Raw genomic sequence first — 25653 nt, forward strand, 5'->3', positions numbered from 1 at the left:
GGTCTTGGTTTTGGCGCGGAGCCTGGCAATGTTGAAAAGCTTGCCATCTGACCTCGTCCGAATGTATATACCCTCCGAGCAATCGGAAAAGGCGTAGTGGAGTAACATCGAGAAGAAGATCCCGAACAGGGTTTGCGCCAAAACGCAGCCCTGCTTTACCCCACTGCTGACTCGGAAGGCATCCGAGGTGGCTCCATTGAAGCAGACGGTGCTCTGCATGTCCTTGTGAAAGACGCCGATGATGGCGAGGAGTTTAGGTGGACAGCCGATCTTCTGAAGGATTTGAAAGAGCCCACTACGACTGACCAGGTCAAAGGCTTTTGTCAGATCCACAAAAGCGAGGAACAATGGCTGCTGCTGCTCACGACACTTCTCCTGCAGCTGGCGGAGGGAGAAGATCATATCTACTGTGGATCTGCCGGCTCTGAAGCCACACTGGGACTCTGGATAAACTCGCGAAGCGAGACTCTGCAGGCGACCCAGTGCGACACGTACAACCAGTGCGACTTTGCCTACAATGCTGAGGAGTGAAATGCCGCGATTACAATCGCTTCGGTCACCCTTGTTTTTGTAAAGGGTCACAATACTAGCATCTCTCATGTCTTGTGGGATGTGTTCTTTCTCCCAGCATTGGCAGAGGAGCTCGTGTAGCGGCTGGAGGATGGAAGGCTTGCCATGCTTTAGGACTTCTGCTGGTATGCTGTCCAACCCTGGCGCCTTACCACAGGCGAGGTTGTCAATGGCTTTGCTGAGCTCCTCTAATGTGGGCATCTCGTCTAGCTCCTCCATGGATGCAAGTCCGGGAAAGGCATCAAGGGCAGCATCTGTCATGATGTTCTGGGTCGAGTAGAGCTCGAGATAGTGCTCGACCCAACGCTGCAGCTGCTTGCTATGGTCGGTAATGTCTTCGCCAGACTGATGCTGTTTTGACGCTCGTAGGGCCGGTGGCGGTCTTGATCACCTCGTACATCACTTTGGCGTAGCCACAGTCGGCGGCTGTCTGGATCTTGGCGCACAGGTTCTGCCAGTGCACGTTTGCACAGCGGCGGGCGGTCTGTTGGGCTTTGCTCTTAGCTACTCTGAGGGCGTCGCGTGTGCTATGGCAAGGGTTCTGCTTGTATGCCAACAGGGTTATCCTTTTGGCTTCCGTGTCTGGCTCCATTTCATCCCAATGCGCCTCGAACCAGTCAGCATTTTTGCGCTCTTTTCTCCCGAAAGCGGACATGGCCGAGTCGTAAATAGCGTCGCGGAGGTGAGACCATTTGGCGTCTGTGTCTTCGGTTGTAGTCTGGTCATCAAGCTTCTTCAGAAGGGTCTCGGCGAAGCTCTGAGCCTTGGCTGGTTCGGCAGTAGCGCAGGTGTTGATGCGGGGGCGACCCTTAGACTTGGCATGATGGATCTTACGCCGCTTCAGCCTGATCTTGCTGCCAACGAAGGAGTGATCCGAGTCACAATCTGCACTGTGGTAGCTTCGCGTGTGAAGGACGCTGCTGAGGTCCGCTCTCCTGGTGATGACGAGGTCTAGCTGGTGCCAGTGGCGGGACCGGGGATGTCTCCAAGACACTTTGTGCAGCTCCTTGCACTCGAAGTCGGCTGTCTACGTGGAGGTATTTCAATACAAGGGCGCAAAATCGTCATTTTCAGTGGCTCATGTAGAACTTTCTTATTCGTTCAGACCTAGAGATAAAAAATTTAAGAAGAGCCGAACTGTTCATTCCAAGTCCCACAGTGGTCAGTGTTGCTGAATCTGGAGCGAAAATGAGCTTTTATCTACGTGGTGGTATTACAATACAAAGGCCGAAAATCGCCATTTGCAGTGTCTCAAGTAGCACTTTCTTATTCGAGTTTTTAATACCTACAGATAAAAATAAGGATGAATCCACTTGATGGCGGATTTGCAAAATACCCAAACGGTACATTTGAAGCCTCAAACTGGCCGGTTTTGCTGGATCTAAGGTGAAAATAACCTTTCATCTACGTGGTGTTAAGTTATTTCAATTTAAGGGCCCAAACTCGCCATTTTCAGTGGTTTATGTAGCACTTTCTTATACGAGTCTTTGATACCTAGAGATAAAACTAGGATGAATCCACGTGATGGCGGATATGCAAAAAGACCCAAACTGTACATTTGAAGCCTCAAACTGGCCGGTTTTGCTGGATCTCGGATGAAAATATGCTTCAGTGTACGTGGTGGTTTTTTCAATACAAGGGCCCAAACTCACCATTTCAGTTGCTCATGTAGCAATTTCTTATTCGGGTCTTTAAAAGACCTTGAGATAAAGTTAGGATGAATCCACGTGATGGCGGATTTGCAAAAAGAGCCGAACTGTTCATTTCAAGCCTCAACGTGGCCTGTTTTGCTGAATCTGTAGTGAAAAGGAGCTCTCATCTACGTGGTGGTATTTCAATACAAGGGCCCAAAATCGTCATTTTCAGTGGCTCGTGGAGAGCTTTCTTATTCGATTATTTTGAACCTAGAAAGAAAATTATGAGGAATCCACGTGATGGCCTTTTTTCACAAAGACCCAAACTGTTCACTTCTAGTATCACAGTGACCGGTTGTGCTGGATCTGGAGAGAAAATAGACTTCAATGTGCGTGGTGGTATTTCGATCAAGGGCCAAAATCCGTCTTTTTCAGTGCCTCATGTAGCACTTTCTTATTCGATTCCTTTGGACCTGGAGTGAAAACTAGGATGAAGTCCCGTGATGGCGGATTTGCAAAAGAACCCAAACTGTACAATTCAAGTCTTAAACTGGCCGGTTTTGGATCTGGAGTGAAAAAAAAAAAGCTGCCCCAGGTTACAACGCCTTTGACTTTTAACGGATTTTGTCATGCTATATATCAATTTAAAGCTAGATAAATGGGCATCAAGAATGTGCTGACAGTTTGTTCTCGTTTGCTTTAATTGACTAATAAATGTTAGTTTATGCTAATTAAAGTGTCTTAAATAGGCATTTCTTCTCGCTTACACATGTTTCGAGTGTCAAATTACGGATTGCTTCTTGATTCATCTTACGAAAGAAACAAAATCAAACGTAACGAAAAATGAAGGAACATGTGAGCTAAATTCCAACACGTATCGAATCTCATCTTGTTTATAATATTTGCTTACCGTATTAATTAACTCGAATAAGCACCGCCCCCGAATAAGCGCCGCCCCCCTCCTACCCAATTAAGCACCGCAGTTACGACGCGGCGCTTATTCGAGGAATTCCGTAGAACTAAAAAACACTACAAAGCAACTATTAAACAGCATTGGATATTTCTTTTCATCAAAAGCAATGATCTTCGATTCAAAGTGATTATATTTCAGCGCTCGCCCATTAAGTTCTCTATCGTAGGTCTGTTGTGAAGGCCGTAAGCTTTGGCGGCACAACATGCCCAACTTTTCTCTTCCTTGTTACCTGCGCAAGTAGCCTGTTCTCAGCGTTTGCTTCGTACAGAATGAGATTCGCTTCCAATTTTTAAACAAGCGCCGCCCTCGAATAAGCGCCGCATTTGTGACGCGAAAAAAATTAACTAGCGCCGCGGCGCTTATTCGAGTAAATACGGTAGTTTACTAATTTTTTTGGCGGGGGTGGGGGGGGGGGGGGGGTTAGAGAATCGAGTGGAGGACGTTTTAAGTATAGAACATCTGGAGAGGGGTTTATAAAAAGAGAATTGTCAATCCACGGTTTTATTCGCACCTCCCCATCTCAATTGACAGCCCCCTGGATGCTACGATTATCATAAAGCTGTTGTAAATTGTTTTTGTTTGTCCTGAAAAGTTAACTGAGATGGCGCACCGCAGATAAGATAAGCGACTATTTTTAAAAGTGTAACACATCACAGAATAACAGAATACTAAGATGCGTATGCCGTGGAAAGAATCGCAGATGGACACCTCTGCATTTAATTATTTTATTTGGGATTTACTTAACAATATTTCAATCTACCAATCTATAAAAATTGTCTATGATAAATCACTGGATCTTCTAACACGTGGAATTTCAGTGTTAAAAGAAGTACCAACAGTTTACTTAGCAATAGACATTGCTTTCACGTGAAATTTAGTTATATTGTAAGATTTCATGTTTGCAACTAATTGTTGTTTAAGGACACCGTTTCGGGGCGCTAAATATTGCTTTTTATCATTTTCTTTGATATACCACAAAACAGCTAAATTTGAGCCCTTTCTTAAGATACTGGTGCGGGCACTAAATTTTATAAATTATAGTTACAAAATACAAATAAATAACAGAAGTACTACCGACAACATTCGATAGTCTTAGGGGTCTTAACATGCGAGAAAATAAAAAAGAGGGTTCATGATAATTAGGACGACAAGTGTATTGATACAGTTTACTACAATAATCATTGTTTAACAATTATCATTCAGTGTTTCATACCAATTATGGCTAAACAAGAAGCTTTTACCCTACAAAGTAATAAGAATTTTGTTCTATTAAATAAGAAAAACTGATCCATAGTCACATCTCCTGCCACCCCATTGTAATGAATGTTTTTGCACCAATGGAATCGCCCATGCCTTGAACAACTACTTTTAATCATAAGTTAAAAAAAAAAAAAACTTAGGAACGACAGGAAAAGAAATTACAACGAAAGCACAGATTGTGCTGCCCTCCTTTGTGGCCGTTTCTTGAATCATTTTCCAACACTTCCCTTGCAGAAAAGCGTTGCGTGCGTGATTAAAACTGTAGCGTGACAATTGAAATGAACTCAGGCAGAGTCGTACTGACTCGTTCTTCTGAAGCATGGGAATGATTTAAAAGGGTTGCACTGCATCAAGGGAAGAGTGTTCTTGTCCGAGATCCCACTCGCCATCCATGTTTATTCCCAGGATGCTGCGATTTTTACAAACTACCGGGGACTGAGAACCAGTTATAACAGGTCTGCACCATTATGCCTCACTTTATATCTCTCGATGGATTTGTTTCAGTATGTATGAAAGTAATGCAGTTGAAAGTACTTAACTAATACATGTTCTGATATAATTGCCATGTAAACAGAAGTTAAAAAGCGTTTTCTTTTTTCTGTACAATAACTTTATGGCTTTGCAATTTGAGTGAATGCAAACAACTCCATTTTAGGCAGCTAATGTACTGTATTTACAACGGCAGTCTATTTAAGTTACAAGACAAAACAGGTGAAGTTTATCTTTAGTGTTAAATAATAGATATTTGCAACAAATGTGGTCGAAAAAGTGATTAAATCAAACTTTTTTCAGAAAAAAGAAGGGTGTAGAATCAATAAATTTAGTAAAATTAACAGTTATTTAGCTTTTTCATCTAAATGACAAGCTTAGTGTATTTGTAAGTTTCAGGATAAAGTGTTATTAAAAGAATCTTGTGACAATATTTGTTAATTGATTAATTAAATTCGCAACACCATAAAATGAGATTTGTTTTTTAAATCATTGTTGGATACTACCTCCACTCATTATTTCTTCATTTTAAAGTATTACACTGACGTATAAAACAACCCACACGTATGGACTTGCAGGTAAATACCTATCAGTATACCATGCCCACCATGGAGACTGACAGTGCAGCAGTAGAGCATTAACAACTCTGTATAACTGCCATTCCTGGTGACCTTAGGATTTGCACTCTTCCTATTGATCTGCACTATAGGTCTCTTACCAATGTAAGAGTTTAGTAGGACTAAATAACAAAAACATTTCTGGTAGCAATTGGTAGGAAACTTGTCCAAGGCTTTCTTCAAAGAAGTTGGTAAGCCAATGAAGAAGAGTAGAATTGAATGTCTCGATGGGTAGTTTAGAGTGTGAATGAATGAAAAAGCTGTGTGCTTTCAATACACAAGTATTGTAACTGGATAAGGGCAGTTTAACTCTTTAACTGCTTCTGTAAAGATTATTCTGAAAATGTACACATCTTCCTCTGACTTAGCCTCATTCGTAGACGTTCTTTAGGCTTGTCACATGTTTCTAGGAACGTATGCGATTTTTCTTACACTTTGTTTTTGCATGGTAACACGCCACTCACCATGCACAATTTGAGGCAAAACAGTCAGGACATGCCTCTTGCACCTGCTCCCTAGCATTTGACAGCCTGGAACAAGGTACAGTACATTGCTACAGCTACCAACTTTGTACAATGTTGCTAAAACAACCCATAAATTCTACATATATCTGTACCTAAAAAGATGGCATAACTTAAGTTTAGATGTAGCTATTAATAATTATTATAATTATTTCTAGAAATAGTTTATACATTCTGGACAGCCTTCAGCTGGGGTCCAGTCCTCCACCGGGAGGAGTGGCGTCTGGTGTGTGCCTCTGAAATTAAATAAATCAAAACAATCACTACATGCATGAACATTTTAGCTTAAACTCTGTATATGTAACTGCAGATAAAAGCATGGTGTAATAAATGAGACTCTACTGACTGGTAATGCAAACAAAATTAATGAAAGCGAGGTTAACCCATTGACTCCCAGAGATTTCATTTAAATTCTTAAGCATTTTTTGTGAGTATTTCAAGCACAATTGACCCAATCACTCTAATTGGGGCATCATCGGAAAGAGATTTTCCTCCTGCAGAGTTTGAGTGTAAGTGATGCCTTTTTTGATCAAAGATGATGACGTCACAAGTGGAAGAAAGAGCAACAATCGTCAACGCCGGTTTAGGCCAGCACGATAGCCAATGGGTTTAGATACATAATCAGGTTAAAAATTTGATGGGGAGACATGAAGAAACTTTTTTTTCTTGTGAAGGGGGGTGATACTTGTCCAGCATTGTTTAAAGTTGTCAGTTCCTAGCAAAAATTTTCCATAGAAATTTGTTATACATATACTTTGAACACAGGGTATGAATAATCTGCATTAATTATTATGACTTAATGATAATTCTCTGAAGTTTTGGATTGAAAACACTTCCTGATTTAAGATGAATTTTTCAAATTAAAACATGAAAGCAAAGCAGACACGTTCTAAAACTTTCTTAAACAATCAGAATAGCCACTTGAGAAGATCAAAAAATTGGAATTCTGAAATTTTGAGTTACAGTTTTGTAAAACTGCGCAATGAATTACACAAAAATCAGTTTTCATCTTTTGGAAACTGAAATCTAAAAATGAAAATAAAGTCTCAAAAATATGTTTTTCATTTTTTCATTGAAAATGGAAAATGAAATCAAACCTACAAAATTTTCCTTTTTTTGTCCCCGTTTCATGGAAAAAATAAGGATGGAAATACTAAAATCCATGTATGTGTTACAAGTTACCTTTTTCTTTTTCTTTTCTTTCTTTTTCTTTTTTCGTTCACCATCGTCATGCTTTTTCTGAAAAATATAAAACAAAACACTTACATGTATACATACATGCCGAATACATTACAATGTACTGCACATCAAAGTCAGTCTGTGGATTTGCAATATACATACATGTACAATGTGTTTTCTTCAACAATATATCCTGAAAGTGTATTTTAATAATAATAATTATGCAATACATTATGTTACAAGACCACGCACATGAAAACTGAGGTCTCAAAATTAACACTAGTACTACAAACCTGTTTTTTGTGTTTCTTCGAATCATGTCCACCTTCAGGTTTTTCTATGAGCAAATAACCAGATATTGTGTAAACCACAAGATTGAAATAATTGACTTTAATCGACGAATTGATCAAACTTCTAATTAACAGTAACAGAAACGCGGTAACGACAACACAACGTGTATAAAAGTTGAAGTAAACATGTTCAATGGTGGTTCGTGCAGTAGAGCACGCTTTCACTGCTCGCACTGTTTCTGCGCATGCGCGCAACGCGGTCTTAAGTTCTAGTTCCCAGATTCCACAGATATTAAATAGGTGTTAAAAGACTTTAATTGTGGTGCAAAGAAAATGGATATTACAGGTTGCCCTTTGGGCAAGTTTGAGCCACTGTATGCTAGCCTGAAGGACTTTCTTGATGGCATTACTTCACGTGACAGCTAAAAATATCCAAAATTGTTACTTGGCCATCAGGAAAGTGATGGGTACATATAATACATGTAGCAGAAAATGTCAGTATCATTGGTTTTTAAGCCCTGTGTTACCAATTGGCAGTCAGTCTCAATAAAGATGCCTTACTGTATAGAAACAAATGACACACTAATCAGCTTATTATAAGTTAGATTACTAAAGGACTCTTCCCAGAAGCCAGGTTTGAAAAGTACAGATCATACTGGTAAGGTCCAAGAACAAAATAATGTCAGTGTATGTTGTTGCACAAAATGTACATGTATATGTTGTTGTTTACACAACCATTGACCATTCCATTCCAACTGATAAAGAGAAGAGATTTAGTATTAATGTACAAATGTCTAAATAATTTAGCACCCAGTTATTTAAGCAACAAGTTTTGTAAAAGGTCTGATGTTCATGGACGAAAAACCCGCCAACACCAGAGCTTGCAAATTCCACTGTTCAGGACCGCAGCAGGCCAAAGAACATTTACATACAGAGCCGTAAACCTATGGAACAGCCTTGATATTAAAATCAAAAACGCTAAATCTCTGTACTCTTTTAAATCAAAGCTTAGGGATCATCTTCTTTTAAACTTTTAATCATTATTTTATTTACTTTTCAATTTTATTTGTAAATATTAGTGTTAAGTAGATTTATTTTTTATTGTAAATAGTTTCTGAAAAGCCCTATGGGGAGATTACTATTAAGTAGGGGGTAGTAGTTTTTTATGTTTGTGCTTTCCGGGGTTTTCGGGGGGGGAAGGGGTTTTTTTTTTTTTTTTTTTTTTTTTTTTTTTTTTTTCCAATTTTTTTCCCCCCGGCCCCGCCCCCAAAGTTCTTATCTCTTATCTTTTAGAAGAAGTAGCCAAAATTATGCCCTTTGCCACTGACAAACAATTTATACGTTTTTAATACAGAACAGTTTCAATTAACTACATGTAAAATAATACCAAAGGTTCAGCTGTAAGTTACACTGTACAAATGTACATTGTAGGAAAATACATTTTACAAAAGAAAAATCAAATTGATATTGTACCAGTAGAAGAGGATGTAGGCTTGTCTTGCTCCAGCGCATGAGACCCCAGGTTAAGTGCTTCACCTCCTTCTTTACTCCGTTCAGTGTCTTGGCTTTTGTGCTTCTTGTGTTTGTGTTTCTTCTTCACTGGATGTTGACTCATAAAGCGGAACTGTTCAGGAATCTGGAATCATAGCAACAGAATAACTTTTAGCAACCTTCCAAGTTAAGACCATTTTAGTCGCCATGGCGACTAAAATTTTGGAGCTGTCAACTTAATTTGAACTGAAGTCGCCAGCCTGGTGACTAAAATTGAGAAGAAGGATTCAAAGCTTGAGCCTAATTTTGCGACTAAAATTTTCCACTGGCGACCCAACTTGAGCAGTCAGTGGCCAATTGGCCACTAAGGAAAAAAAAATAAACTTGGAGGGTTGCTTAGCATTTCAAGGGGTCTCCTTCACAGGTGTCATTTGGTTCTTCTCACTAATGGCTGCTTCAACTTGAACTACATTTTTTCATGTATGTTCCTTTTCCATCAAAGTAGATGATTTCTCAAGAAATGTCATGGTGGTGTGAATATCACAACACTTACCGGCCCAGGGTTTAAGCGAAATCCAGACAAGGAATGTCCAGTTAATGGAAGGAGCTCTTTTCCACCAATAGGAGGCTTGTCAACCACAGAGCGAAGACTAAAACAATATTATAAATTATAATAAAATTTATGCTTTATTTTTTACCATTCATATACATTTAGGTTTGAACTGGATCCTATTCTCAGAGTACCCCTCTCCACCCAAGTGTAGAAATGTGTACTAGTGAACTGATGGGTTTCCAAGGGTAAAATTGAACCACAACAGATACAAATACAGTACTGCTCAAATGCAAGTTTCCACTTCTCGAGAGAAATGAGATGCGTCTCATTTTTCTCGAGACAGTGTAACTTTCTCGAGACAGAAAAAAGAAGTTGTACTGTAGCTGCTTGAAATATTCTACTTACCATCAGCACTGCAGTAGCAGCCATCAACCAATAAAACCACTAGTCTTTAGCAATTAAGTAGCTGAGTAAACTGTGAGACTACAAAATAAACTGGACAGTGAAATTTAAGGATGTTTTTAGCTTACCTATTTTCTGGTCCTCCAAGCTCATCTAAAACACCTGAAATATTACACAGAACAAAAGGTTTACATAACTTCAACTGCAATTGATGCATTTTTTTAACATTAAGCATAATTAAAAAATCACCTGACAAACTACCAATTTGATGTACCTGATGTGAAAAGAGTTAATAAAATTTAGTTACTACACCAAGTTCTAAGAGATGGCAGTGCTGGAAATTACTGTCGGTCCGATCAAATATACCAAAATGTCCAGCCAATTTTGCAATATGTTCGGACATGATGTCCGAGAACTTACGTGACTGTGTCTTGTAAAATTCAATGTGTTTGATTTAAAATGCGAATTGATGTCCGACCAATCTTCTAATATGTTCGTTCAAAATAAAAATTGGGAAGGACACATGTCCTTTTAAGTAAGAAAAATTATTTCCAGCATTGGATGGTAAATTCTGCGCTTGAGCCTAGTGACCCATCAGGATGGAACTTGATCTGGTTTCTGTAGTTACAGTGTACAACTCCAGTGTACTTTTACATAAGCACATGCACATGCCTACTCAATAATGCACTATGGACAATAGCCGTTTCTATAAAGGTTGTCCTATATGTACAAAGGCATAATAGCGCAGTACTATGCTACAATGTCAAAAGGTACTGTGGGTAGGGGTTGTTTACCATTGCCTGATCGTAGTTATCAGTATGTCATTGCAAAGGAAAGAGAAACTATGAATGAAAGTCTTCATGCTTTCTCCATTTGTAGTGTTGAAACACCGGGAACTTCAGTTAAACAAACGTTTACTAACGGTACCCATGTTACCTTTTGGAATTGCCACTTATGCGTTTACCCTTTTGCAGGGCAAACTTTCTTGAAACAGCTGTATACATGTGTGTCAAGAGCATGTTTTCATAGTTTAAAGGCTAGTCTAGTAACCATTCTTTCCATTTTTTTCCTTGATGTCTTAAAGTTATGTACCCTTGTAACATCTGTAAGAATTTGAACAATTTTCTGGCCTGTACAAAGATCTATGTGTGTTGCAATCGCAACGTTACAAAACCCGAGCGAAGAATTGTTGTTTATTGTAATTCTTATTGTCTATCGACTATGCAAAGTAAAAAGTATTGCTAAGGCCAATATGAAAGGTCATTAAACAATACATGTTTCGGTCGGTATTGAATTATAATAATTAATAACTAAAGACATATTTCACGTATAATACGAGAAGCCTTACCGGGTAAATGCGGCAAAAACGAACTCAAGCCTTCCTTGACTTTTTTACTCTTCTGGTAGGTCTGCTCGAAGCCATGTTTTACTAAAAGGTTGCTATTTGTTTCTGATGGTGTTGCTGCGATAAAGAGAGATTACAGAATTATCGCTGGCCAAAAATAAGAGATGGATTAACCACAGATGCTAAAATAACTAAGTTAACTCACGAGCATCGTCGCGTAAAAGATAAAACGGCGAAGTCTGTGTTGACGGAGTTGGGGTCGAAGTTGTTGAAACCATTGTCGGTCGATAATTTGCGTTTAGAATTTCCGCATAACTCATAAACGGGGTCGTAACGTTCAAATTGATACTCGTCTTCGAAGTGTTGGTCACATTGTTCAAGGTGAGACTTTGAAAAGAGTTCTGTCTTCTTGTTTCTAAATGTTGTTGACGTGAAATGCTTTCCATTTGCCTCTGCTCGCCGCCATTAGAAACTTGGTTTCCCGTGAACAACTGCGGGCGTTGATTTGTAGAACAACACGCGAGACATTCTCGAACACCACGCGAGTTGCGTGCGCCGTTTTCGCGCGAACTTGTTTATAAATTCCCGCGGTCAGCGTAACTTTTCTACTTTGTTTACGTTTGTCTGTTTAACAAGTGCATTTTCCCTATATAAACTACATCTTATGCTAATTTCTGTCATATTTCTGTCATACTTGAGGTTTTTCGTGACCCGTTCGTGCAATCGAACTCGACCAAACTCTTGGCGCCCGGAAGGAAACAGATTTGGAAGTCTGGAGACGAAATGAGAGGAATCCGTTCATAATTATAATATATTCAAAGTATTTTGGGCCTGTTATACCCAAGCTACGGACGAATTCTTGTAAGGTGCCTTTAGTGTTTCTTAAAGAACAATCATGAGTTCAAGCACAAGAGCAAACCGAGGAAGCAAAGCTAACTCCGAAGCTCTCAAAGGTATTGTAACTCTGTCAAAATGTTAGTGGTTTGATGTCCGGCGATTATATTTCTGGCCGACCAACAAATTGATTTCTCCAAGTTTTGAATCAATTTTGGCGCTAACTTTTATCTTATTTACATTCTGCAACTCCTTGGTCTGTGGACGATGCAATCTTCACACAAAGAACCGGTAAGATTTGAACGTTCTTTTGCTAAACGCTGAAATATCCCGCTCGCTTTTAAAACACTGCAAAAGAGTTCGTGCATTCGAACACAGTAGTGTGTTGTCGATATGATAAGTTTAGCTAATAAATACCCCACCCTTTTACTCATTCTTTAGAAATCTGTCAATCTAATTAATAATGAAGCATTATATTTAAGTACTCGGACAACAAAATGCTTCAATCATTTTGCAGTTCGTAGTTTTGCGCCAATTTTATTTGCTAAATAAATCCCACGCGAAATTCCGGGTCGATTTGCAGTTTTTTGTCTGCATTCTGATCTTCCAAATAAGCTTAACCGTAATCCACATCAATCAACCCGTATAAGGTTTTACATCTGTTATCATATGCGATAAAATAATGACACTTTATGCATTGGTTAAAATTAGAATTGTTTTTACTTTTTGAAAGATCCGTCTATAAATGGCCAATATGATCAATATAATGCTATTCAAAAGCCACAATTTGAATACTGATAATTTACAAATTTAGATCGGAATTCGATTAAAGTAAATGCTATTACATCCGTAAGGGCGTCGAGTACGTATTTTGCGGTTAGTTGTTAGTTTTTCCAAAATTTAATCGTGTCTGAAACCTTGTAAAATCACTATTTATCCTGTTTCATTCATTTGTTTAATTAGTGCCACAAAATCCCAATGTTTACTTTTGATTTTGTGACATTTCGAATCTTAAATCAGTCTACAGCTAAAGCATTGAGATCAGATAATCCCTTTCCCACCCCACCCAAAGAATCTATTTTGTAGGGGTGAGAGTGAGATTAGATGTATCCCATAATACCAGTGGACAGAAACAGGGGCCAAAAATTGTTCATTTGCACATACTGTATTTTTTCGATTAAGCGCCCTGGGCGCTTATTAAATTTTTGGACCTTGTGAGTGGGCGCTTATTCGAGGCTGGGCGCTTATTAAATTTTCACCATTTTCAGCAAGTAGTAAGTACTTTTTTTTTGTAACGAAACAATAAGTAATAACAAAACATGAAGATGTACCAAAGCAGGAATTTTAACTGTTCATTGAAAGTTTCTGTAAAATACTAAGAAAAAATCGGTCTTCGGGGAAGTCTCTTAGTGGTACTTAGTCAATTTTAACTCCTCTTCTGCACTTCGCCTTTTTTGTGGGGTGGGGGTGGGCGCTTGTTCGAGGCTGGGCGCTTATTACCTTTTTCTACCTTCAGGGTGGGTGCTTAAGAAAAAAGGAATGGAAATTTGAGGTGGGCGCTTATTCGAGGTTCGGGTGCTTTATAAATACGGACATATGTAAAGTTTGATTGTCTTTTTCTCATAGGAACCCGGCTATGTTGGGTTTGCTAATCTTCCTAACCAAGTGCATCGAAAATCTGTAAAGAAAGGCTTTGAGTTTACGTTAATGGTTGTTGGTAAGTGCTTTCTTATTTTAAGATAACTTGTTCATAACTTGTTCATAACTTAATTTGTTGATAATGTATTTCAAGGTGTTCATTTCTTTGCGGGGGAAGAAAAGGGAAAAATAATGAATAATAGTTTAATGAATAACATTTGCCATCACATACGAGCAGATGGTCCAACTACGACCACACAGTATCACGGTTGAATGACGTACATGTAGGCATGCAATGCGTACTCTAAGCTTGCCTTTATAGCATATCAACACCAGAGGCAATAAGGTGAGATCTTGCCACTGTTTTGATGCACAAGGCACTTCTGGCCTCACTTCCTCTCGTGATGAAATTGACATCTGTTTTTACAGTCACTCATACTCACCCTAGCTAAGCCCCTAGGCAAAGCATAGACCATTGATGTCTTCTGCTCTCCATTTGCTTCTGTCCTTGGCTAGCCTTCCCAGTGTGGTCCAGGAGTGACCCCAACTTCTCATGTCAGCCTCTACAGCCCCCCGTGTAAAAAACAAGGGGGTGGGATCTTGCTGGGATCCCGGTGGAGATCCTGGCTGGACCAGAGCGGGATCCAGCCGGGATTATGGCCGGCGGGAATCCCGGCAGGAATCCCGGCGAGATTCTTGACAGGAATAAAAATCCCGGCAGCCATAATCCTGCCGGAAACCTTGAAATGTTGCCAAGATTCCCAGCGGACATAATCTTGCCGGAAATCTTGCCAAGATTCGCAGCGGGAAGCAAACTTCCCGACAGCCAAAATCTTGCCAAGAATCTCGTCAAAATTTTGGCCTGAAGAGAAATTTTGTTTCCTTCGAATCTCAATGCTTCCCTTGGCTCTTCCTAGGGAATCAGTGAGATTTTTGGAAAACAAAATCAACTGTATCCCTTGGGAACAGTAATTAAGCATTAATTAAACTTCATATACATCTGGAACAGCGCCCCCCATTTTAAAAAAAAAAATAAATTTAGACCCCCCCACTCTCCCCCCCCATGTGGAATATTTAAATATGCACCATGTGACCAATCAATTCCATTTAGTCCATTGTAACAAAGAACCCATCTTCACATTGCCCCTCCCCAACTCTTCCCCCACCCCCCACCTTTATGGGCAAGCACCTGCTTGCTAGCCTGTGTACAGCCATCCCCCTCCGAACCCCGATGTTTGAAGGGAGGGGGGCGGCTGTTAGCAGGCTACTGCTTGCTTATGTATATCAAGATGACAATAATATAATTATGATAATTATTAAACTACAAGACCTTTGGTCGTCTTACACAAACTCTGGTTCGATCTGTCACATTTGAGGAAAGGATGTTTGAGTTTAAATTGACTTGTACATCAACAGAGTACTTATGAGTCTAATGATTTCTTTTTGCCTTTTCCTACACTGTCTAGGTGAATCTGGTTTGGGAAAGTCAACCCTTGTGGACAGCCTGTTCCTGACAGACTTGTATGATGATACAGCTATTCCCAAGGCAAGAGGTAAGGTTGATTTGTATAATTTATGTTCATAGGTGGCGGCGCAAGGGGGCGGCAGGGGGGGGGGGTTGTAGTCCCCCCCAAAAAGAAACAAGAATTTTGCCCCCCCCCCCCCCCCCCCACATTTCAAGACATTACTCACTTCTGATGTGATGATGAGGGGATAAAAGTCCTTGTAAGTTTACATCATTCTTTAATTTACAAGGGATTTACACAGTGGCGTAATGGACCCTTATCAATTGGTCCAAGTTTGAATGCAGGTTGGGGTCATCACCATGTACTGTGTTTTTGGGCAATACACCATCCTCGCATTGTACCACTCTATAAAAATAAAATTGTAAACTTGTTGCTGGGTATCACATGCAATGGGCTAGCATATCCCATCTGGAATTTCTAAAAGAATTGTGGAACATTTATAACCAAGGTAGCCTTCATTAGACTGCTTAAGTAACTGAGGTAAAGTATTGTTCTGTATCATAATTCACCTGTTTTATTGATTATATCGGTAGATCGTATTCATCAGACAGTGGAAATTGAAACCAACACTGTAGAAATTGAGGAAAAAGGCATCAGGCTAAGACTAACAGTGGTGGATACACCAGGGTTTGCTGATGCAGTTGACAATACCGACTGGTAAGGAACTTGTTCAGACCACCGTTTTAATTTATTTATATTCATTTGAGGCAACACCACCCAGTCTGAACCTCTTGATATTAAATTTTTTAATGTATTTTGTGCAAGCAATCTCCCTCACTGCTAAAAATGCACTTCATCATCACTTCAATCCTCTCATATTAGTTTTTTGTCCTTCTCACAGTACAGTATTACACCCAGGTGTATATGCTGTGGTTTAAATTTTTTCAAACCAGTTCAATTTGTATTTCCCTTTGTTTCAGATTATGATAATGAATTTAAGACAATGAAAGAAAAAAAATCAAACTGGTTTGAAAAATTTTAAACCAACAATAAATTTAAACCACAACATGTATAAATAAGTACTGGTAAATTAAAATGCTGGGCCAAGAGGTAACCCTGTGATAGACTAACATCCCATCTAGGGAGAGCCTACATGTAGCTACTTAATGCTATGGAAACCTGCTCCAACCTGATGGGTCATAAGGCAGTCTTTACCTAACACCTTTACAGTACAATATGAAACCTTGACCAAGTTTAAAAAAACTGACATCTTTAATATCTTAACTAAAAGTTGAAAATCGAACACACTTGTACTTTGAAAAACCTTGCATTATAGGTCTGCAATGCATGAAAAGATCAAAATCTACATAGCTCTCTGCACGCAATGCTTGCCTATAATGCTAACCAATATTAATAATAATTGTGTGTTTTTTTTAATAATACATTTTTTTTCTTTTTTTAGTTGGCAAGCTGTAATTAATTATGTGGATCAACAGTATGAGGCGTACTTACAAGATGAATCAGGCCTCAACCGCCGACACATTGTGGACAACAGAGTTCATTGTTGTCTTTACTTTATCTGTCCACATGGTCATGGGTTAGTATAATTTTTATTAAATTATGTAATAATTAAGCATCATAAAATGTTATTTAATACAATGTAATTTGCTGTATTATAGCCTAGAACCTCAACAGTCCTTTATAGCCCTTATTTCCAGTTTAACTGTAGTTAAAATTATGATTAGGGTTATTGCTACTCACTCTAAATAGGATACTTGTCCATCATAGGCTACACTTAAACAGCTGATTCCTCTTGATCGATCAATCAATAATCAATCAATCAGTCAATCAATAATCTATCAATCAATCAATCAATCAATCAATCAATCAATCAATCAATCAGTCAATCAATCAGTCAGTCAATCAAATATAAATTTAAACTGTGAGTAGTGCAAAGTCCTCACTGAGATAAAAATAATATATATCCTTGTGAAGGGCGTGACAGCCAAATGGTTTGTGTGCTGGATTTAAGCTCGAACAGTCCAAGTTCAAACTCGTGCTGGGACCACTGCATTGTGTTCTTAGGCAAGACACTTAATCTCATAGTTCCCCCTCTTCACCCAGGTGTATAAATGGGTACTGGTGAATTTGATACTAGGGTTACCCTGTGATGGACTAGCATCCCATCCAGAGAGGAGTAGAGATACCCCTAGTGACTTAATGCTAGAAAAACCAGGATAAGCTCCAGCCTGATGAGCCATTTGACCTGAATGCAAAGACTTTGCACACCCATTTCATGCAGTGTATCATCTTACCCTTCTATCTTCCAATATCCAATTTGCAATTTTCATTATTTCCCCTCCTCCCCTCCCCTCCCCTACCCCAGGGCACACACACACACTTTTTAATCCCTCCAGGTACATCAATAACTTAATATTTCTACCGTCGTTCTTTACTCAGGTTAAAGCCTATAGACATCACATTCATGAAAATGCTTCATACTAAAGTAAACATAGTTCCTGTGATTGCAAAAGCTGACTGTTTAACAAAGTTTGAGGTGCAACAACTTAAAAGAAAGGTCAGTGGCATGGATTTATAAAATTTTTTTTTTTTATAAATTAAACATCTTTTTTTCTGTGGGGGGGGGGGTTAATTTTTTTATCACAAATTTGGGAGAACAATCATAGTCCAAAAATCAATGCAAGTTAAGTAAAACTGATTAGTAGAGTTTTCAATTGTGTGTGTATAACTTAAACCAGAGTAGTCATTCCATGTAATCACAATGGACATAGGCAACCCAGTGAACCAATCAAAACACGTTGCAGGAAAACGTGTGCAAGTGAGTCACTGATTGGTTTTCACTATTTACTTCTGACTGATTGAGAAAGAAGCCTGATTTTTTTAACCAATCACTTAGCATAGTAATGCAAAACCAAAGCAAACGTGAATTACTATTGATACTCAAGTGAAAATTGCCCTATATAGTAACTATAGTTTGTCCTTAGTACACCTTAGATTGCACAAGTCTATTGCATCCCACTAGGCCAGGGTGTTCTTGAGCTGAATATTTTTTAAGTACTATTATGTATACAGTCAACTCTCGCCTGACAGAAACAGCTTAAAATTTTTGAACAAAATGTTGGTAAGAGAAGAATGGCGCAATTTGATTTAGTTTTTATAAGTTACCATTTTCATTATAATTTATCTTTAATAAGCCAAAAGTAGTTGGTATTTTTTGTAAATGTATTAAAAAAGATAAATTGTATTGCGCTGTTATAAGTATAATTATTAAATTTTAAGAAATTGAGTATTGTATTGTAAGTAGTGTGTTGTAAACAATTTAATTGTCATGTAGGTAGTGTAAGCAGTGTATTGTACTGTAAGTAGAGTAAGCTTTGTATAGTAAGTAATAAGTAAGGCTTTGTATAGTAAGTAATTAGTAAAGCCTTGTGAAGTTAGTAATTAGTAGTGAACATGTCACCTTGTAAGAACGTTCTGTGTGTGTTTTGCAATAAAAAAATAAAATAAAAAAAACTCTCGCCTTGCGGACACCTCACTATTACGGACACCCTGTTATTACGAACAGAAGTTGAAGTCCCGGGGAATAAGACTGAAAATAGCTCTCGCTACTACGGACTTTCTCTATTACTGATACCAAATGGTCCCGAAGGTGTCCATTATAGAGAGAGTTCACTTTAAATCTGTAAATCAAGTAGCAGACTTACACACTTCTTTGTTCTTTCTATAGGTCTTAGAAGAGGTTGGTGATCACGGCATCAAAATTTACACTTTTCCTGAATGTGACAGTGAAGATGATGAAGAATTTGTTCAGATCAACCAGGAACTAAAGGTTGGTACTTGACAACACGGGGCCTCAGAGAAGTGTCGGGCTTCTGGGCTCCATCCTTAAAAACAGGGTACACTGCAAAGCTTGAAAAAAAATTCCAGCTTGCTGTATGGACAAGCAGCTCTCAAATGTTGCTTGCCCAGGGCAGTTGTCTTAGTGCATGCGTGTCTTAGTCATTTTTTTTTGTAATTTATTTGGCAGAAGACCATAATTTGTCTGGGCAAATGAGCATAAAAATTATTTGTCTGGGACGACCAGACGGGACTTTTTTCCTAGTAAGCACTCAGATATCCTTGAGTGCTGGTTGTAAAACGCCTTCTTCATGGGAGGTATGACTATGCTAAAGTAAATGCTACCTTGTTTGATATAATATGTTGACATTCTCTTCTACAGGGAAGTATTCCTTTTGCCGTGATAGGCAGTAACAATGTCACAGACGTCAGAGGGAAGCAAGTACGAGTTAGACAGTACCCCTGGGGAATGGCAGAAGGTATTTACTTGCACCACTTTCTAATGACTGTGGTGAAACTGGGGGGACAGGGGGTCTGAATCTCCCGCTTCCTGTACCATTAATTCCGCCTCCTGTAGCTTTTACTCCCGCTTCCCGCCCCTTTCCGTAGTGGTTCCCATGTCTTTGTCCCATTTCTATTGCAAAATATAACGAAATGTTGCGGATTTTTTCTCAATTTCTCCTAGTTCCCGTCACCTTGGGAATACCTCTTTCCACTCTCTCTTCTCTAGCCTCCCGCCCCATTTCTTCCGGGTTCCCGCCGTTCTGTCCCACCCTAAAAACTATTAACGCAACTAAGCAATTGAAGTGTCGACGACCAATCACTTTGGCAAGACAATACTGTCACGAACTGATTGTAACTCAAAACAAGCTTGGAAAAAATGCGTTAGCCAAATCGATGTTTGACGGTCTATACAACTACGCCAATGGAAACGGTTTTTTTAAAATCTTCGGATAAACACCCAAAGGATTCATCATCATCATCATCATCACCTTTATTTACACACGATAGGGTTTAAAGATTTTTTTTTTAAATTCCGCTGGACCTTGATTAACCAATCAGAAAAGTGCATGAGAGTACCCGCGACACGTCCGTCAGGTTGCAGCCAACTGTATAACGAGAGTTGACTAGATTTAGAGTTCAAAATGACCGCCGGCTCTCGTGTGCTTTTAGTACCATAGTCACCCCTTATCGAATTTGAACTCGTTCAAATTCTGCTAGAGTTTTGGAGCGGGATTTGATCGGGGACTCCGACTCGGTTTATTCTGGTTGAAAAACAAAGCGTGTCCCATCAAATCGTTATACTGATGATCTATGTACAGTAGGAAGGCAAGTTGCTTGAAAACTCCTGCAAAGATTCTAGTTTGGTTTATCACTGAAAGGTTTTCCCCTTCCCCCCCCCCCCCCTTGTGGAGGAGTCATGCAATCGAATATAGATCGGTATATAATAATTCAGGGGAAAACTGCTATGATTTATCTAATAAACTTTTTCTTGTTCTAATTTGCAGTTGAAAACCCTGAACATTGTGACTTTATCAAGCTTAGAAACATGTTGATCAGGTGAGCCAGTTGAATCAGTGTTATTATAACGATCGCTTATTAGCCTGCATGCAGACCTCTCCTATTCCACTACTTCGTTGGAAAAAGGACGTCTTGCAATCTCTTATGACCCGGGATGATCGGAAGGAGCCATAAAAGAGTACTGGGACGAGTCAAGACTAGATCTTTTATCCTTTCGCAGCTGTTACATGGGTCGTTAAAAAGTCTGCGTCGAGCAGTGGCTCATACAGGTAGGAGCTTGTCCCGGTTTTGTAGCATGAAGCGACTGACTGACCTGGACGGGATGCTAGTCCATCGCAGGGTTACCCCCAGCATTAGTTCGCTGGTACTCATTTATACACCTGGGTGAAGAGAGGCACTGTGAGAGTAAAATGTCTTGCTCAAGAACGCAACACAGTGACCCCAGCCAGGGATCGAACTCGGACCGCTCGATCGAGATTGATCGAGTGCACTACCATAAGCTCCCGCACCTCTCAGTTTCTTCTTTTCTTTTTTCTTGACCCTCAGACATTGCATGGTATAAAATGTAATGAAATCTTATTGGTACGAAACTGAAGATAATGCACATAAAAATTTAGTTAATCCCACTAACGTGACCAGGGAGAAAAAGGAAAAACGTGTGAAGTGTGAAATCGACCACTGTCGAACCTGATTTTGTTTCGTTTCGTTTCAGGACACACATGCAGGACTTGAAAGATGTCACTCAAGAAGTTCATTACGAAAATTACAGAGCAGAACGACTCTCAAGCAAAGGACAACAACCCCCCAGTCCACGAAAAACCATAGAAAATATGTACGTGAACCATGCACCCACCTTCCATGAAATTTTGCTAACTACTCTCTTCCCTCTCCCCTTCCCGTCCCGCGACCAATGAACATTTATCGTAAGCATAGCGGTATTTCAATGGAACACCCACTTTTTGTAAAATTCTCCCATCTCATGTAACATAGCTGATTTTTGTCAGTAATCAATTTGGTCTTTTCTTGTAGTCACTTCTATAAACCTGGAGTAGATTTTCCTTTTTATAATTTGAGTTTCTACAAAATGACCGTCCGCGCATGTCCCACTAAAATTTTTAATTAAAAAACATTAAGTAAAAAACTTGCACAAGAAATACAATCGTTGCTTTATTCTCAGAATTAGCCTACGTAGCAGGCGGCTCTGCGAAAATAAACTGGATTTTCCTTCCCCAACAAGCTCGCTCCCACAACTACTTGCTATGTTAACTTATGTAGGCGTATGCTATCTAAGTTAAGATGAGATGATGATGTATTTTAGATGAGATGGACCAAGTGACAGCTCAGTATTACCAGTATCTATTTATTTTTTCTAAATCCAGGAAACGAAAAAGTGGCAATTTCGAGTTGGAGGATGGGGATGCAGCCGCTGATATTTCGGAGAAGGACCGAATGTTGAGAGAAAAAGAAGCAGAGGTATTAAACTTGCTTGAAATTATTTTGTTCTTTTGTTGTTCACTATGAAGTGAACGATAATCCCCTCACACAACAACAAATCAACAACCAACAACAACAACAAATAAATAATAAATAATTAATAAATAGAAATTTGCAGTGGCATTTCCTCAGAGTTGCTCTTCTTCCACTGTTAAAAATCAAGTTGAAATTTATAAGTGTTGGTTTTTGTAAAGGGAGGAAAACGGGAGAACCCGGAGAAAAACTTTCGGAGCAAGGACAAGAATAAACAACAAAACTCGACCCACACATGACGCGTAGGGTCCGGGATATAAACCCTGACCACACCACATTGGTGGGAAGCGAGCGCTCTCCTACCAACAACAACAACAAGAAGAACACAGGAGAATTGCCTCAATTGCGAATATGCTCGAGGAGTACCGGAAATATTCTTTTGTGTGAAACTTCTTCTATTTTCCATGAATGTTTGACTCATACGCGTATCTTTTCTTCTCTTCCAGTTGCGGCGAATGCAAGAAATGATAGCTAACATGCAGAAAGAAATGGCTAAACAAAAACCTGGAACTGTGGTTGACGAAGAAAGATTCTGAAACCTCCAAGATAATTTGTTATTTTCGTCCAATCAGTAATTTTTTGCTAGATTTTCTTATACTCAATAACTAATTCTTATTTAAAGCAACATCGTCCATAAATGGTATAGACTGCGGTGTCTGTCATGTGGTATAACAACCTTCATTTATGCTACCATGTAGTGTCTTTCACGGCCTTCGTTTGTCTCATCACGCAACCGTACAATAGTTCTATGCATCGTGTAACGTGTCACGTAACACGACTTGTCCTTTTGCAAAGCTGGTAAGAAAATTATGGCTGTAATATTGTTGACTACTGCTTCTTTAAAGAGATCATGGTAATTCCGGCTGACAGAGAGAGTTTTCTCTGTTTCACAAAAAAATATAAAATAGCTCGAATTTAAAATATAAGTCAAATAAATTATAAATACACTAAAATCTGTATTGTAGATCTGTACAGTATTTTTCTACGTGTTATACAATACTTGTTACGTTCAATTGTTGTGTTTTCTTTAGTTCCTTTTAACCCTCTCGCTTTTCCGTGTCAAAATGTTTGTCTTTCTAAAGTGGATATTTTGCACCATCCTATGAAGTTAAACCGTGTACTACAATACTGTTACAATTGTTTTACTTCTGTTCTGGTTTTAGTTTAACTTTGAAATCACTCTTTCCCAATTGTAGTACTTAATAATTAAAATGTTCAGGAGTTTCATCTTTCAGCCCCATTCTTGAACTTCTGGTAACAAAACTAGGCATCAAACACAATAATGAATGCATTAACACCAAACTAAATATATTAAAGAAATAGAAACTGAACTCGCCCGTTTTCAGAGCCCCACAAAGGCGAGAGTTTGTTTAAAAGGACTGGAAAGTTTGCGTGAATCTACACAGGTAATTTTTTGAGTTCTCTCACTCCATCGTTTACATCAGGCAGTGTAAGCAACAAGTGACAGTTTTCTATTTCTTTTAATTGTAAAAAAATAAATTGGACAAATATAAATGTAATGCACCAAACAGCCACCCATAAATGCACACCTTGTATCACCATAATTTTATAATGCTAGTGTGCTTTTGAAAAATAAATACACAATATTATTCCCTGAACTTGTGTGGTTTCAGTTTCTGTATTGAAAGGCTAGTTCTCATGTGATCACCCCGATCGTTTCTATCGCATCGATCGTTTGCAAATACTAAAACGATTGTAGGCGATCGAAGCGAGTGGAAGCGATCGGGGGTTCTCGTATGACAGTTATTAGTAGTATTGTGGCGAAGAAGGGAAAAAGAAGCTAGAAGGATAGAACACGGGCGATCCAAACGACCATGATCGCCGCAGACGTTAGCAATCGTCTGTGTATTGTTCTCATATAATCGCCCCGATCGTTAGAAAATTCAACTTTTTGAACTGACAGAGGCGATAGAAACGATCGGGGTGATTGTATGAGAACCAGGCTTAAGTAACCCTTAATTTCAGTTCGGTGCAGTCGAAGATTTTATAAGTTTTCCACACTGTTGATTGTCCATTTTTTATTTTTTTTTATGTGCGTTTATACGTTAATATGTGTTTATATGGAAAAGAGTTGTCCCTGGTAGGAGGTTCCCCTCTCCCCCGGGCCGTCTTTTTCCAAGCGTTTAAATTTCCCTGCTAACCGATTGAGCCAAAAATGTGCCATTCTCGTTCCCAGAGCCCGCATCCCCCTGGACCAGCGGTCGGGAAACGCGGGCTCTGGGAACGAGAATGAAAATGTGCCCTTCCAGGAGCCCATTACTAGTAATGGGCTCCATGCCCTTCCAGTTTGGCGCATGCTCGGTATGTCCAGACTTGTCCCAAAGTGTTTACACGGAGAAAAGTTGACTCGCCCTCCAGGGTCACCCTGCCTTCAAAGCGATTCAGGACTCTCCACCCATACCCAGGGTCACCCTGCCCCCGAGTCAAGCATCAAGTCTGACAGATTATGGTAGTCGATCTAAAGGTCACAGCGATTATCCTCGCTTGAAGTGTAGGAGAATCCATTCAACTACTACGAATCACATAAATATAGTGCCATCAGCCCGTCCTAGTGCTGTTAGTCAAATGTTTGACTGACGCAATTTCAATCATCAAAACGAAAGCTCGGCGATTAAGCATATCACGCAAGACTCATGAAGACATATATAAAGAGCAGTAAGACAAACCGTTAAATACGAGGCATTTCGGACAGAGGAATGAATGGAGAGAGTATTAAAACTCTAGAAAATACTTGTTAAAGGTATTCAAAGGTATTCAAAGATGTACTATTTATATACATGACTGGCATTTTTTCTTAATGGCTAATTTGTTGCTTTTTAGTGAGGTCACGTTTACCAAAAATAAAAATCTGGCAGATACAAAATTCAATGTAGTGATTTTTCGTAGAGCCCGACAAATTTTGACAGCCACTTGCAGATGGATCTTAATTATTGCGAGGATAATGCCCGATTGGGCAAAAACCGAGTTATAGACCAGTTATAATGGAAGGTGTCTTTCTTCTTGCGTGCATCCTAACATTGTTTTACATCAACTTACATTAGCCGGTCAAACGGAAGTTTACAGTGAGCTTATGGAAATGTTTAGAGGTGTCAGTGATTTGATCCTGTTCAAAAGAGTGGCCGCCAATAAAGTGAATTTTTAATGTACATTTTTAAAAAGTATCGTTTGGCGCTGAAATCCAAGATGTTTTTAAACATTAAAAAAGTGTATCAAAGTGATTTCCGGAAGCAGCTGATGTACAATTTTGACTCATTTAGGGTATCAAAACAAAGACGTGCAACTGTAACGAAAATCAAGTTTTAAACATTGCAAGAAAAGTATTAAACTTTGAAACAAAACTTAGAAAGTTAGGCTTTTTGTAATTTTTTGGTGACAAGTAGGGATGTTTTGCCCCATACCCTGTTAAAATTTCAATTCTAACGCCTTGAGTGTATTGTATGTGTCCATTTACCCCCAACATTTAC

General features: G+C 39.2%; 3 protein-coding genes across 5 annotated transcripts; 1 reads left to right on the forward strand and 2 right to left on the reverse strand.

The window, feature by feature from the left end:
* Positions 1-889: 889 nt before the first annotated feature.
* LOC144647568 (uncharacterized) lies at positions 890-3013 on the reverse strand. Its single transcript, XM_078507358.1, has 2 exons — positions 2972-3013; positions 890-1597 (listed from the first exon to the last, which is right to left on the reverse strand). Exons 1-2 carry the CDS (start codon positions 3011-3013, stop codon positions 890-892), a joined length of 750 nt encoding a protein of 249 aa, XP_078363484.1.
* An 856-nt stretch (positions 3014-3869) lies between these two features.
* Positions 3870-11816, reverse strand: LOC144647199 (uncharacterized). The gene is made up of 8 exons (XM_078506965.1): positions 11530-11816; positions 11328-11441; positions 10108-10141; positions 9578-9674; positions 9007-9169; positions 7537-7580; positions 7247-7303; positions 3870-6300 (listed from the first exon to the last, which is right to left on the reverse strand). Exons 1-8 carry the CDS (start codon positions 11768-11770, stop codon positions 6250-6252), a joined length of 801 nt encoding a protein of 266 aa, XP_078363091.1. The 5' UTR covers positions 11771-11816; the 3' UTR covers positions 3870-6249.
* Positions 11817-11954: 138 nt separating this feature from the next.
* Positions 11955-23787, forward strand: LOC144647198 (septin-2-like). Of its 3 annotated transcripts, none has more exons than XM_078506964.1 (13): positions 11955-12282; positions 13785-13875; positions 15263-15349; positions 15856-15979; positions 16725-16859; positions 17723-17840; positions 19011-19112; positions 19503-19599; positions 20629-20680; positions 21354-21473; positions 22021-22114; positions 22615-22750; positions 22817-23787. In XM_078506964.1, exons 1-12 carry the CDS (start codon positions 12220-12222, stop codon positions 22702-22704), a joined length of 1173 nt encoding a protein of 390 aa, XP_078363090.1. In that variant the 5' UTR covers positions 11955-12219; the 3' UTR covers positions 22705-22750; positions 22817-23787. The 3 variants fall into 3 exon arrangements, with proteins under 3 accessions (XP_078363090.1, XP_078363089.1, XP_078363088.1); XM_078506963.1 differs by having other exon boundaries at positions 22615-22739; positions 22809-23787; XM_078506962.1 differs by having other exon boundaries at positions 11956-12282; positions 22615-23787.
* The last annotated feature ends 1866 nt before the right edge of the window (positions 23788-25653 follow it).

This window comes from Oculina patagonica, chromosome 3 (genome assembly GCF_052425735.1).
Source record: "Oculina patagonica isolate OP01 chromosome 3, crgOcupat, whole genome shotgun sequence".
In the NCBI taxonomy this organism is placed as follows: domain Eukaryota; kingdom Metazoa; phylum Cnidaria; class Anthozoa; order Scleractinia; family Oculinidae; genus Oculina; species Oculina patagonica.

Coding starts and splice junctions, on each gene's coding strand:
- LOC144647568 (XM_078507358.1), bottom strand. CDS start 3,013: ATGAATCAAGAAGCAATCCGTAATTTGACACTCGAAACATGT. Junction 1,598..2,971: donor ATTTGACACTCGAAACATGT/GTAAGCGAGAAG, acceptor ACCTCCACGTAG/ACAGCCGACTTCGAGTGCAA.
- LOC144647199 (XM_078506965.1), bottom strand. CDS start 11,770: ATGGAAAGCATTTCACGTCAACAACATTTAGAAACAAGAAGACAGAAC. Junction 9,170..9,577: donor TTCGCTTAAACCCTGGGCCG/GTAAGTGTTGTG, acceptor CTATGATTCCAG/ATTCCTGAACAGTTCCGCTT. Junction 7,304..7,536: donor CGAAGAAACACAAAAAACAG/GTTTGTAGTACT, acceptor TATATTTTTCAG/AAAAAGCATGACGATGGTGA.
- LOC144647198 (XM_078506964.1), top strand. CDS start 12,220: ATGAGTTCAAGCACAAGAGCAAACCGAGGAAGCAAAGCTAACTCCGAA. Junction 19,113..19,502: donor AGATCAACCAGGAACTAAAG/GTTGGTACTTGA, acceptor TCTCTTCTACAG/GGAAGTATTCCTTTTGCCGT. Junction 19,600..20,628: donor CCCCTGGGGAATGGCAGAAG/GTATTTACTTGC, acceptor TCTAATTTGCAG/TTGAAAACCCTGAACATTGT.